This window comes from Astatotilapia calliptera, chromosome 11, assembly GCF_964374335.1.
Source record: "Astatotilapia calliptera chromosome 11, fAstCal68.1, whole genome shotgun sequence".
Taxonomy (NCBI): domain Eukaryota; kingdom Metazoa; phylum Chordata; class Actinopteri; order Cichliformes; family Cichlidae; genus Astatotilapia; species Astatotilapia calliptera.
In genome coordinates, this window is record NC_137432.1 from 5,082,569 (window position 1) to 5,096,647 (window position 14,079).

Here is a 14,079-nt window from a genome sequence, read left to right on the forward strand (position 1 = left end):
TGCGTTAACGGTAATAAAATCAAAAAAAAAAAAAGGAAATACTAACTAAAACTGTACTGAATGTTCACAAAACTAACTAAAATTAACTGGATTTATAGCAAAATGTGTTTGGTTGCATTGATGTGTGCGTGCCTTGCTATAGTGAAATTAAGGGAGTATGTTAGTCGAGTCGTCTGGGTTGCTGCTCCGTTCACCCGCAGAATCTGGTCAGGAAAAGTCGGGAGACAGCGCCAGAATAGAATTGAGGATGGTTTTAATATGATTGTTTTGTAGACATAACAAGAGTCTTGTAGTGGAGAGGGACGTAATGTCCTCCTGAGACCCAGAGAATAAGAAAAAACAGGGAGAAATTATTTTCGTTTTTTCTTTTTTCTTTTTTTTCTTTTTTCTTTTAAATGAATCAAGTGTTATTAAAATAACAATCTTATAAGATGAAGATCAGGGACCAACCCAGAAGTCACTGACACTTCACTAGCTGTAAACTATTGGTTTAGGAATAAGTGATGGCACTGACCTTTCTATTTCACAATAGTCAATTTATTTAGGATATCTGAGTAAGTACTGATTTTATTTGGAGACACAAAGGAACATTTGGCACTTCCCTCATCTCACATCTGTTTCATTGTTGTACCCAATCATTCTACAACTGAAATGCCTTGGACTGCTAACCATTTCAGGCAAGTGGAGTGAACCATATTTTGCTAGACTCTCATCAGATTGGGGCTTCCTTTTATTGATCTTTGGAGAGAAGTCTTCATTACTGATATTATTCAGGTCTTGTTCACATGTTTGTCCCAGGTTTCTCAGCCAAGAGGAGCTTAAACCCCAGATACTGTGAGTTCTTTTCACACGTTGAGATCACTGATAACTCTCAGCAACGACGTGATCTCGTAGGAACAATTAGGTGTTATGGATTCAACTATAATTGCGACTCTTATTTTTTACTTTACTGGAAAACATTTCTGCATTTTACCCATATTTTATTTTTAACTCAAAATCAAAATTCCAGATTCTACTACAGGTTGGTTTTGCACCAGATAGGACGACAGATTTCAGGTGGCCCTGTGTCTTTCTCTATTACATCTGCCACTGCATCTCGATAATCTTTGTGTGGCTTTTAGTGGGTCCTGACCCTCTCATATTTTGAAAAATCTATGTTTGAATCTCCCTTAATAATTGTGTTAAGAATTCTCTCCGCCTTTGTCAAAAGTTGGGTATTAGGAAAAAGTGAAATAAATATAAATATAAAGTCCCAATGTGTAGAGCACACATTAATAAATTAGTCATGTTCCCTGTGAAAGTAAATGAGCCTAATTCTTAAAGACCCCTGAAATTATTTACCAGATGTTTATTTTTTGAATAAAATAAAAATCTGAGTTTAACAAAACATTTTAATTGTAAATATCAAGCTTACCTTTCTTTCTTCCATAAAATGTGCTTGTGGGCACGCTAGCCATTTTGAAAAGGTGGGAAAAACAATTGGCAAGGCCACACCCCCACACATGGGATATAATTTTAAAGGTTCTGTTGTCCTCTCTAAGAAACATCAGGACTTAGAGGAGTGGCAAGTAGAGTATGAGAGCTACAAGCAAAAAACTAAATGTGTACTCCAGTGCGCAAAAATGAATTACTGGGTCATCAGGGGGTCTTGAGGGACATTTATAAAACAAAAAATCCCACAAACTTTAAAAGTGCACTTGAAAAGCTCACACAAGAAGGTTAACCTAGCTTACCTAGAAGACCTCATCAGGGGGAGCACACTCCCCCTCTTTTTAGAGTTCACCCACTTAACTCGCATCACAAGAAAACAGCTAACCCCAGATAAGGCAGCGTGATGTATCCCGAGATAACAGGACTGGGACATCTAAATAAAGGTGTGAAACAATCGCCTTCAAAAGGTTATCAATTAACTTTAACCAAAATTAGGAACACTCGGTGCGGCAAGAGTTAATAGTTATTAGTCTCAACACCCAAGGATAATTAGAAGAGCATGACTGATATGATGCAACTGAGATTTTGTTACACTTAACTTTTGCAAAACACAAATAAAACTAAATTGAAACTAAGGATTTTCAGAAAATAAAAACTAGACTAAACTAGCAAAGAATTGGTAAAAACTAATTACAACTGGCAAAAAATTGAAAATCTGGAGTCGAAACTAAATAAAAGATAAAACCTAATGAAAATGGCGAAACGTTTAAAACTCTGGTGCAGAGATTGGCAAATCTGACCAGGAACGTTATAAAATTGATTGTCAGAACAGTCAGCGTTAAAGCCACTTTTGACAGTCCATACTAGGATGGCATTGGACATCTTGGGGGTGGAAAGGGGTTGGTGTGACCAAGGTGTGGTTTGGCTTGTTGTATGCATATTTGAGATCATATGGCTCTGGATGGACCAGTTACCAGGGCATGGAAGGAGGACAGACTCATTAAAGGAGGAGAAGGCATTTCCTGGGATTGGAGATCCTCTGGGTGAGTGGTTGATTAAAAGCATGCATAAAATAGAAGTTATCTGTTGTTATTGATTGGTAATAGATTGATAATTGGCCTCATTTACAGCTGTATTGACTTGTTGTGGACGTAGTCGACTTCAGGTTTAAACACTCTCATTAACAGGTTGAAAATAGTGATATTAAAGGAAGAGTATGCAGCGCCACCCTGTCAGACGCCAGTGATGGTGGAGCTCACTGATGAGTCAGGTGAGCTGGATTCATGGCTGATTCAAAACTAAGATCCCCCTGCTGTGGTCAGTAAGGGGAGAAAAGGGGGAAATAAAATCAAGAATTAAAGAGGCATTTATAAACGTTTAGGTGTCAAGTGAAACGGGACAAAAGGGGGTGTTATACTGTTATTTTCAATGTCAGCATTACTATTGTATGAGAATCATGCAACAAGCATTGCATCGATGATCATTTATTGAAGCTTTTGACCTTATACTAACATCTGTGTTCCTGTGATTGTTATAACCTCTGATGAATCTTCTATTTACAGGTGTTAGGATAATGATATAATTTTTCATTGCAGGTGTAACCATGATCATTTTTATACATATCGCGATTTGTTGCTCATTGTAGAGTTGTGCTCAAGTTAATAAGGGTTAAAAGCTACAGTCAGCGCGAATGTCTGACTGATCTATTGAGGGGAAAGGCTTCGAGCATAGAAGGCCGCACGCGCTTACAAAACACTGATATCATGTTATTCTTTGTGATCTTTTCTTAAATTATGTCTTTAAGGTTAGTTTAAATAGTGGCAGTTAATTAAACGAGATTTATTAAAATATTAAATACCTGAGTCAGAACGTTACACGCGGATCACCTTAAGAGTCTGGGAAACTTTGTAGCTGCCTAACTTTTTTGAATGTTCTAGCTCCGTTGATTTGACACCTTGGAATGTGTCAAAAAAGGGGGGGAAGGTTGAGCTTTAACATCAAACCAGGATTATTTGAACATTTTATAACTTCATTTGTGTCTTTAATAATTTAGGAATGGTAAAGCTTAAGCTAATAGCGGTCCGAGAAGACGGACCTTTTAGAGAATCAGTGAAAAAGCATAAACTATCACTTTCATGTTTAATCATTACTCATTGAAATGAACTGAATAGCGTTTAGAAGATTTGTTAATTTTTTGTCTTTTGTTAAAAAGAGGGGTTTCAATAATTTTCAGACACACCTTGCAAATGTGCTTATAACGAGTTGGCACTCGGCCTTTTGAAGGTCAGAAGCTTCGTTCGGCGTGACTGTCCGGACTGATAAAGTGTAAGAAATGCCTTGAGTGCGGAGGGCTAAATGCAAACACTGCTTACACACACATAAGATATGATTAGAATAAGTCCCTGGGACATTCTGAATGTTTTAGACCAATTCTGAATCACTAGAAGGTCAGTAGATAAGAACATTAGATTATTAGGGTTAGGAAGAGAGGTGTTTTGGTTTTCTGTCTCTTACAGAGAAAGGAACAGACACCAGACGAGGTCACAGAGATGCGAGGATCCTCCGTAGCAGAGTCAGACACAGTGACTGCCGAGACATCAACTGGGTCCAAGGGTCATGGCGTTTGGGCTCCAGCTAGTCACCACAAAAGGATGGATCCCATAAACACAGCAATAACCATGAAGGGGTTGGCGGAAATCCGGGAACACCAGACCAACGAAGTTCGAGAGGCTTTTGGGCAAAAAGGGGACACCTTCCTGTTCCTTTTTCTGGAGAATACACAGATCGTTGTCTGAAATCGGAGCAGAATAATCCCCTGATCTGTGTTACGACTGAAGGGTTGTCTAACCCCTAAGGTTGAGGAATTAAGAGCAGAGGATCACCCATCTGGACGACACTGGTAGCTGCAGCAATAAAATAAAGGTTAAGAGCTCTTCGGACAGAGGTTCTAGTCTACGTCTGAATGGTATAAGGGAACACCAAATAAAGCAGTGGGAGACAAGGACATTGTCCTCTGGACCTGCTACTGTTGGAATCCTAGTTTTTCTTGCACCTGACTTGCGTAAACACAGAGGTCATCTTACATATGGTTTGCCCCTCAGGGGGACAAAGGACCTCAGGAGTGAGAAGAGATGAACCCGGCCACACTGGGCTACAGGGTGTTTGTGAGGTCATTATTCTAATGACCTCATCAGGGGGAATTGTAAAATTATGATATTATTTTATGCCATGTTATACCCCTAATTAAAGATTGTGAATTATTATGTAGTTTTAGTTGGCATTATTCTCCTGAATTAGAAGAAGCTGATAACTATTGCATTAGTTAAACTGATTTGCATTACATTAAATTGCTGACTTGTTGTGAATGAATGATATTGTTTTATGATGCATTATATTGCTGAGTTATAAGAAATACTGTTCGCAGAAGGTTATTGTCTAATTTGTCTGAGTAGAAGAGAACAGAGTGTGCTGGAGTTTTCTGCCCCATTTCAGCAGGAGCAGATAAACAGGGAGCCAAGGTCGTAGCTTAGGCGCTGTGTGAGAGAGAGCATGTGAATGTTTAGGCTTTTTATGATAAGGTGGAGGCACCAGAGGTTATAAAAGTTTGAGCAATGCTCCACCATTTTGAGATTTTGAGGCTGTCTGCATCAGTGTCCATCTCCCACGTGTGTGATCATTAAATCATCGTTTGACTCAACCCGGCCGGACCAGTGTTGTTATTGTGGTTTTTTCTCTTGTCTCCATCCCCAATATTTTGAACCTTAACAGCTTACTGACCTCAAACACATTTTATGTGGTACACGACAAAAATCTGTCGAAAAATGTTTTAGTGTGACTTTGGTAAGCTACAAAGCCGCATCCCTTGATGGATTGTCGGAGCATTATGGCTACCGTAGTCAGGATCCTCGCAGAGTAATCTGGGTCCAAACTCTGCTTCAGGTACCAAAGTCAAACAAACACTGTTGCATCACTGAGAGTTAAAAACTGTCTAAATTCTTTTGTCTTTAATAAAATGATCAGCGTTGCTGCTTTACCAGGTGTAACAATTAACTCATTCACTGCCAGCCATTGGCAGTGAATGAGTTAAACCTATTGACTCATTCACTGCCATTGACGGCTATAGACGTCAATGGCAGTGAATGAGTTAAGTTTAACATCCAGGCATCCATGAAAGCAGAATTTATCAAATTTAACGCTGTTAGAAGTTAGCAGGAAGTTAGCTCGCTCGTTTCCACCTAAACATGATATACCATGTTCTTACGGAAGCGTAGAGCTGCCACCCAGGCAAAAGAAAAATACAAGTGTATCACGTTATAACGTGAAAGGTTTATTGTTCTAACAAGATACTTTTCCTGTTTGTACAATATACTATCATGTTTGTACAATATACTTTTCACGTTTGAACAACATAATATCACGTTATTACAATATACATAATTATCACGTTCGTACAATATAATTATCACGTTCGTACAATATAAATATTATATTGTACGAACGTGATAATTATATTGTACGAACGTGATCATATATTGTACAAACGTAAAAAAAAATACCATTACAATAACATTTTTTATTGTAAGAACGTAAAACGTGTTGCATTCGGAAACCCAAATCCATGGTAGTTGTGGAGAGTGCACGCTCGTCAGAACTGGCACTTAACTTTGAATGCCCTGCTTTCAACATGGACACAAACACTGATAGCCCACTTCTGAGATTTCTTCGGAATCGTGGTGTACCTGAGGACTGTCTCTTACGAATGCTACAAGAACACGTAAGTGCACTCTTGAGGGGGAAACTTGTAAAACTCGCTTTTTACGAAGTTACAGCGTCTAAAAATGTGACATATTGCTAAGTTAGCAACCACAGCGGTTTTCGCTTCTCTCGCTTTGACTGCGTAAGGACGTAACGGTAGGCTGCATTGGTGTGGATCTTTAATATGGAATGGAAAATGTAAAACAAATTAACCCGCTGTATAAAACTGGGTCGTTGTATGACCACATGTTACTACTTAACCCGTATGCAGATTCCAGGTTTCTTAAATATATCGCTATATTATGTGATGCACAATGTTTCCTTGTTTATCTAAAAACAAATGAATTAAACTGTGTTTATATTGATATTTGTCTTCAATTAAAAAAAAACAGTGAGTTCAACCCTTTGTGCTCTGTGCAACTGAAAGATACGTGAATACTAATTTACTTTTTCAAAGGTGGGCGTTGTATATACTGTAATATTTCTATTAATAACATGTTAGAGAATCTCATTAATGTTGCTGCCATAGAGAGAGGAAAAGAATAAATGCTAAATATTGATGGCTGCCACTAAAATAATAACAGACAATTATCAAAACACATGTGAAATTTACATACATTTTTTTAGTGAGGTACCTCATGTGGTGTGGCAGCAGGTATACCTTGTACTTCTGTATAGTAATAAATATCCCTGTTATTACAGATTGATGCCACAGTGATTGATTTCATGGATGACAAGACCCTGTCTGATTACATCCCAACATATGGTGACCGGATAGCTGCCAGACGGTTCTGCTTGGAAAACAGTGGTGCAAGTACTAAGGAATCAAGAAAAAACTCATTGCTCGAAAAATTGAAGGAAAAGATGGGAATCAATGAAAATGAGAAGAAACCTGATCATGAGGAGGCATTTGTTTCTAAGAGAAAAAGAACATATGCAAAAAACAACAAATGGGCTGAGAAAAAGACACGAAAAATTGAGTTAGGGTGGATCCATGAAGGTAAGCAAGTGAGAAAGCGCAGAGGAGGAGGAACAAGGACCTTTGATGTGCCCAAAGACTCCAAAAAAGCTGACATATTACAGTATGCTAAAGATCTTTTCTTTCCAAGTGGAAAAAGCAAATTTGGAAGATGGGAAGTGTTCAGTCATGACATATTAGACTATCAGGAAGAGGCCGTATTTGATGAAGATGTCACAGTTGGAGAACTCTATTCAGCACTTAAAATGGGAATGTTGAGATTTTACTTGTGCACAAGAAGATTTTCCAATGATGAAGATGATGAAGAAGTTTATGATAGAGGGAAAACACATGTAAACAATGTTACACAACTGACTGACTCACATCAAGGAGATGAAGAAGCTTCTCACACTGTTGTGATCTCATCATCAGAATCTAGGAATGCTGATGAAGATGTATTATTAGACACATCTGAGGTAATGATTGGACCCTACCTTGGAGAGCCTCTGCCTTGTCAACTTGATGACACTGTAATAGATGAACCATTCCTGCAGTTTGAGGAAGATGATCTGGTCATCACATCCATTACACTTCCTCCAACAAACACAGCAGTCAGTAGTCCAGAAACATCTATAAGCAATGAAGCAATAAGCTCTGCAGGATCATATGATGTTGTCTGTGTTACCATCAAACTTCACAGGGTTACTATTCTGGAGGAGATGATCAGCCAGTTCAAAGATCCAACACTCCTCATACACCCTCTAAAATACACCTACATTGATGAAAAAGGAGCTGACGCAGATGGCGTATCAAGAGATGTGTATGCTGCATTTTGGTCAGAGTTTGTGGACAACACAGCTGAAGGAGAGGAGTTCAGAGTGCCATCACTGTCTCCTAAATGGCAGGAAGAAGAGTGGAAATCCATGGGTAGAATTTTACTGAAGGGATTTCAAGACCATGGATATTTCCCTTGTCGCCTTGCTCCTGTTTTCACAGTGGCACTCATCTTCGGTGAGAATCAAGTATCAGATGATCTGCTGTTTGAAAGTCTTCTCTTTTACCTAAGTCAATCAGATAGGGATCTGATAACAAGGGCACTAAAAGAAGATCTTTCAGATGAAGACAGGGATGAAGTGCTGGATCTCATGGATCGCCTGGATGTATCAGTGCTTCCAACCAAAGAGAACTTAAAAGGCCTTCTTCTGAAAGTCGCACACAAACAATTAATCCAAAAACCAGCATATGCCGCAGAGAAAATGTCCTTAGTTGCAAGCTACTTCCTAAAAGAAGCTTTTCAAAGCCCACAAGATGTCCTACAAATGTATGAGGATAAAAAGCCAACAACGAGAAAGCTTTTGAAGTTGCTTACTGCCTCTCCCACCACTCAAGCAGAGAAGCAGAGCTTCAGATTTCTGCACCAGTACATCAGAGGACTTGACGATACAGGGCTCAGAAGGATGTTCAGGTTTCTTACTGGGTCAGATGTCATCTGTGTTGACAAGGTTGAGGTACTGTTCACGCCTGTGGATGGACTGGCACGACGACCTGTGGCACACACATGCGGCCCTCTTCTGGAACTACCATGGACATACACGTCCTACCCAGAACTACGAAATGAACTGAACAATGTTTTGGCTGCTAAAAGCTCTTATGAGTTCAGCATAGCTTGATTAAAGTCCATCATGTTTAAACCAAAGAATGAAAGGTTTGCACTAACAATGACTGGCTATGAAGCTCTAAAGTTTGTTAAACCCACAAACAGGGAACACATCATTGTATAAAAAAAGAAAGAGCTTAAATTTCAGGGAAGTGTTTTATTTCATATTTGAATTTATTTTCAAAAATTGTGGATAACATCAATTTGTTTCCACCATGAAAAATGTAAATTTCAGTTTAAATTTTCATACTTAAAAGTTTTACTAGTTTAAATGTTAACTAATTATGTTTAATAAGTTCATATGGTTAGCAGCAAGTGGTGAACTATGCTTATTATTAGTTCTTATCATGTGTCAAGGTCCTTTTCCACAGGTCTGTGGTGCAGTTTTGTAGGATACAAGATGTCTGCTAGAGGGGATGTTTTGTTTAGTAATAATTCAAAAGACTTAATATTAATTATTTTCAAGTATATTTTTTTTACCTTTCCACCAGTCATTTGTTTAGAACATATTTTAAGGGAATAACTTTGGAAGGCAATGTGTTTGATGCAATAGTTGACTGGAATAAAAGACAGAAAATTGGCACATAAGTTAAGTTTTGTAGTGTTTATCAAGAGTCCGTGTTTTCTTCTCCTTGAACACAAATAAAAGGGAGGTTAACATCTAACACTATTTGTTAATTATTAAATAATGCAGAATTTGTACATTTACCAGTTTACAAGAAACTGTTCGTGGATGAATAGCAGTTGCACAATGTGTTCAGTAAAATTGAAAACAATATTTCATGAATGATAATGTATAGGATCAGCAGTTTAAAAAATGTTTTTTTGACAGTCTTAAAACAGAAATCAGATATAATAGAAATTCCGTTAAAAAATAATTGGAAATGCCAAAAGGTTGGAGTACGCAGATTTGGTTAAATATATTTAGACATGCTTGCTTGCTACTATCTTGAACCGAAAATCCAAACAAAATAATAATGAATGTCTTTTCTATTGTTTATTGCACAAATAAAACATTGTACCCAAAAATATATGCGTAAAAATTCCCAAAGCCCAATTATATTTAGGTTTATAAGTCCTTCAGTATATAGGCTCTCAGGAAGAGATACAGTTCAATGGATTCATCTGCTGTGCTTGGTGGAAGTAAGAAGTTCTCTGACATTATAAGGCAACACAAGCTGAAAACGGTTTCATCACAGGTATAAGGTCCTCTCTGTTGGCCTTCTTGCTTACAAGCATCCACTGCCTCCCGAGAAACCTCTTTCAGATGATCCTGTCCTCCAAAGAGATGAGGGATGGTGTACATGAGAATCGGACGTCCACTTGGAGCAACTGCATTTCTGCTTCTGCGTATTATGTGGGTGTTCCACATATGTGCAACTTGCTGCAGCTCTTCCTATTAAATATTAAAAATTAAAAAATCTCATATCAGTAAAAGAACACATTTCTCTTGGCTCAACATGTTACCCAAAACGGCGCTGGCACGGCTGGCAACCTTAACCCAATTTCCCTCGGGATGAATAAAGTACGATCAATCAATCAATCAATCAATCAATCAATCAATCAATCAATCAATCAATCAATCAATCAAACAATCAGTCAATCAATCAATCAATCAAAAGCACCACACAATGACAGTCGGAAAAACAGAGTTTATCAAAAATACTCAACAACAAGAATAACAGTGGTAGACACGTGATACTTTGGAAAATTTTAAGTAATTATTAAACGTGAATTGTTTTAGACAGTGCGATTTTATGTTTCTGGCCAGTGAAATATGCATTTTTTTTCATATCCTCAACGGAGTGATAATAGGGATGGTGCATGGTAGGTGTTAAAGCAAACTTTTTATTCTCTCTCCGTGTCTCTCTTTCTCTCTAACACACACACACACACACACACACACACACACACACACACACACACACACACACACACAATGACTCATTAAAAGAATATAAACATGGTTACATACCTCGATGACGTTCAGGCACGTAAACAATATGAGCTGCTTGTCCAAAAAACATCCAGAAAAGCAATCATGGTCTTTTAGTTCCTGGAGACGATTTATCCAGTGCTGAGCATGATGTCGTCTCAGAAAGGCCCACCAGCCTTCAATACGCTGATTGTGATTGCTGGATCCAGTAATAAAACAGTTTCTGACATTCGGATCCATAGTCCAGCGCAAGAATCGTTGCATCTCGGCCATTATGACATTTTCTGTTCCCAAATCAGAGCGAATCCTAGCAGGTGTTCCCATCCTCTTTTCAACTTCTGCTATGAAATATCCAGCAATGACTTTGGGATCATTGTTTGTTGAATAGGCATGAAGCCAAATCATAACTCTCGAAAACCCATCAATAGCTCCATTTATACAGATTCCAAAAGGCTTCAGTTTGTCATAGGAGTCAACATGCCACATGAAATTTGGTCCAGGATTTACATACGTGCGTCGCATTAGGCGATTTCTGCGTCGTTGCTCAACACCGTAAGGGTCAAGATATTTCAGTAAATGTCTCACAGTACTCTGCGTGACAACATAACCTGCCTGAATGCAGTTCAGGTGATGTAGTTTGTATCCATGGAGCCTCCCATGTCCCTCCAGTTGATCAATAAGAAATCGTGCCACCTCAATCGGATCGGACTCATTCTTTCTCCTGTACAGTCCCATGCGTTTTAGGTTTCTTCTAAGTGTCCGCATGCTTATCACAATACTGTCCAAACTGCTCAATAACAGCAAAATCTCCCCATGCCTCAATCCAAGCATAAAATAGAACTTAATTAATTCCAATAAACGAGCCATTTTCTCGCACTCTGATCTGCACTGTCACCCACTTCACTATGTTTTACACTTCCGTATCTTTACGGCAATATATCATGCTCGAACAATAAAATATGTTATAACGTGAAAATTTTATTGTTCAAACAATATAATTATCACGTTCGTACAATATAATATTTATATTGTACGAACGTGATAATTATATTGTACGAACGTGATAATTATGTATATTGTAATAACGTGATATTATGTTGTTCAAACGTGAAAAGTATATTGTACAAACATGATAGTATATTGTACAAACAGGAAAAGTATCTTGTTAGAACAATAAACCTTTCACGTTATAACGTGATACACTTGTATTTTTCTTTTGCCTGGGTGGCAGCTCTACGCTTCCGTATGTTCTGACTGAGAGATTTGTGAAAAAATTAAAACGTAATCACTTCCTATCACGGGACCGAGTGGTCTGTACTGGCAGGAAACAGTCATATTGCAGGAGGAGAAACAGAGAGTTGAGAGGGGGGGTGACAAGAATCCAGGGAAGCTGAGTGGCGTGGAAAGGCTGACCTGAGATCTGGGGTTTTCAGATGGAGTGTGATGGCAGGAGGGCAGGCAGGTGAGGCACAGAGTGATTTCCACAATGATTCCACAATGATTCCACAAGGATCCTGAGCCCGAGAGTAGAGTGTGAGCTAGAAGCTGAAGCTTCGGTGCGTGTGTCAAAAACATCAACACACTGCTTCAGAAGCACTGTGTCGAAGCTTGATTCGTTTGGCCAGAGTCACGTGATCAGTGACGTCCGAAGCTTCATTTAGAACCTAACTGCTTCGGTATCTGATTCAATGGTTTATAAGGAAGCGAATCATTCGAAGGATTTGTGGAGTGTTTTGATGGTGACAGATAGCGAACCACTGATCATTCCACTGAGAGATTTGGAGCCAGCGAGGAATAGAGGAGGTTCTGTTGTGTGGGAGAATTTTGAGTTGATTTTTGTCAATCGGGTGGGTTTTCCAGCTTTGTGTTCTGGCCGTTTGCTTTTGTTTTGTGCGTGTTTATTATATCTGAAAATGGGAAAAAGGTAAAATGTCAAAAATCTGCTTCCATAATATAAATATCATTAAATAACTTAACTTTGTTGCTTAACTTAAAAAACTTCCACTTGACTCTTTACATGTAATGTTGTAAAAATATTTTATTGTTTAATTAATCTGAAAATGTTAGTCTGCCAAATGTGCAGCAATTTAATTGATTTATTCTCTTTAGCTGATAGTTGGTGGGGCCCAGGTAGAATGTATAACTGCATCTCTACCAGTTTCTCTGCACTTCAGCCTCCTCTGTGCCATGTGAAGGGATTTTCCTTAAGGCAGGAGAAATGATCTCCACGAAAAGGAACAGGTTCGGCCATCGCACAGTAGAACAAATTCTCTTTTTAAAGAAAAATCAAAAAGGGTTACCTTAAATGCATCATGATTTTAATTTGCAAGTTCATAAGCATTTTCCTTTTCCATTTCACAATCAATTCTACCCCCAGGTCAAAAATATGTCAGGGAAAATTTCCCTAATATAATATTATTTATAAATACATCCGTCTAGCGATTAATTGCATAAGTGCATGGAGGCAAGACCTCAGAGCAGAAGCATACTCCATAATGTGTTGTACATTATTATATGTATATATTATATGTAACGTGGTATTTTTCAATTATTGTATTTACCAACATCAAGAATTCACAAGCAAAGAAAGACCACACCATGGTGCATGTTTAAACAAGGAGAGTTTACTGGTCAAAACTATTTATTAAACAAATAAAACACATTTTTTTAACCACCAAAAAAATACACGTTCAAAGCAACACAACAGCGGCCCAATATCAGACAGAATTCCACTCTGTCGAATGGGCAATCATAATGAAGCAGTTGGTTTTATTTTGTGGATTCAAGCTGCTCTTCATATTTTTGGCCACCAGATGTCACCAGAGAGGACTGTGTTGAAAAGCTTCGAGTAATGAACCGTTTTTAAGTACAAGCTTCAGAAAGCTTCATTTGGCCATCACTAGTGTGAGCCAAAGGTTTGAGCCAAGGTGAATCCAGAAACTGCAGCACAAGAAAGTTTTGTTAACAAGGTAAATCACATAGAGAACTTGAAACATGAGGGCCGATTACCAACATGGGTTCTAGCGGGGAATGAACATCAGCATGAGGCTTAAATCACTCTGGCTTGATTGCCTGCAATTGGCTCCAGGTGTGCAGGAGCTGAAGGAGGTGGCCCTGCCCAGGGGCGGATTCCAGGTAGGTTCAGGAGCCTCATGGAAATTCCAGCCACCTACCGCAAACCATGACACTTCCAACATAAAAAAAGACAGAAAACTAAACAGCAGTAACTTTTGTAGTGTTACTGAAGTTGGACAAGCTGGTATATAACGATGTTCTAGTGATCGCTAGTGACACAGCTATGTTAGCATAACATAAACACAGTGAAGCTTAAGGATGAATGCT

At 38.5% G+C, this 14,079-nt stretch overlaps 1 protein-coding gene and 1 long non-coding RNA gene across 2 annotated transcripts; one reads left to right on the forward strand and one right to left on the reverse strand.

Moving 5' to 3' along the window:
* The first annotated feature begins 5,691 nt into the window (after window positions 1–5,691).
* LOC113029324 (uncharacterized) lies at window positions 5,692–9,466 on the forward strand. The gene is made up of 2 exons (XM_080307752.1): window positions 5,692–6,205; window positions 6,889–9,466. Exons 1-2 carry the CDS (start codon window positions 6,050–6,052, stop codon window positions 8,812–8,814), a joined length of 2,082 nt encoding a protein of 693 aa, XP_080163878.1. The 5' UTR covers window positions 5,692–6,049; the 3' UTR covers window positions 8,815–9,466.
* A 351-nt stretch (window positions 9,467–9,817) lies between these two features.
* On the reverse strand, window positions 9,818–11,974 carry LOC113029325 (uncharacterized). The gene is made up of 2 exons (XR_013912008.1): window positions 10,777–11,974; window positions 9,818–10,197 (listed from the first exon to the last, which is right to left on the reverse strand). It is a non-coding gene; the product is annotated as an uncharacterized LOC113029325 (long non-coding RNA).
* Between the last annotated feature and the right edge of the window lie 2,105 nt (window positions 11,975–14,079).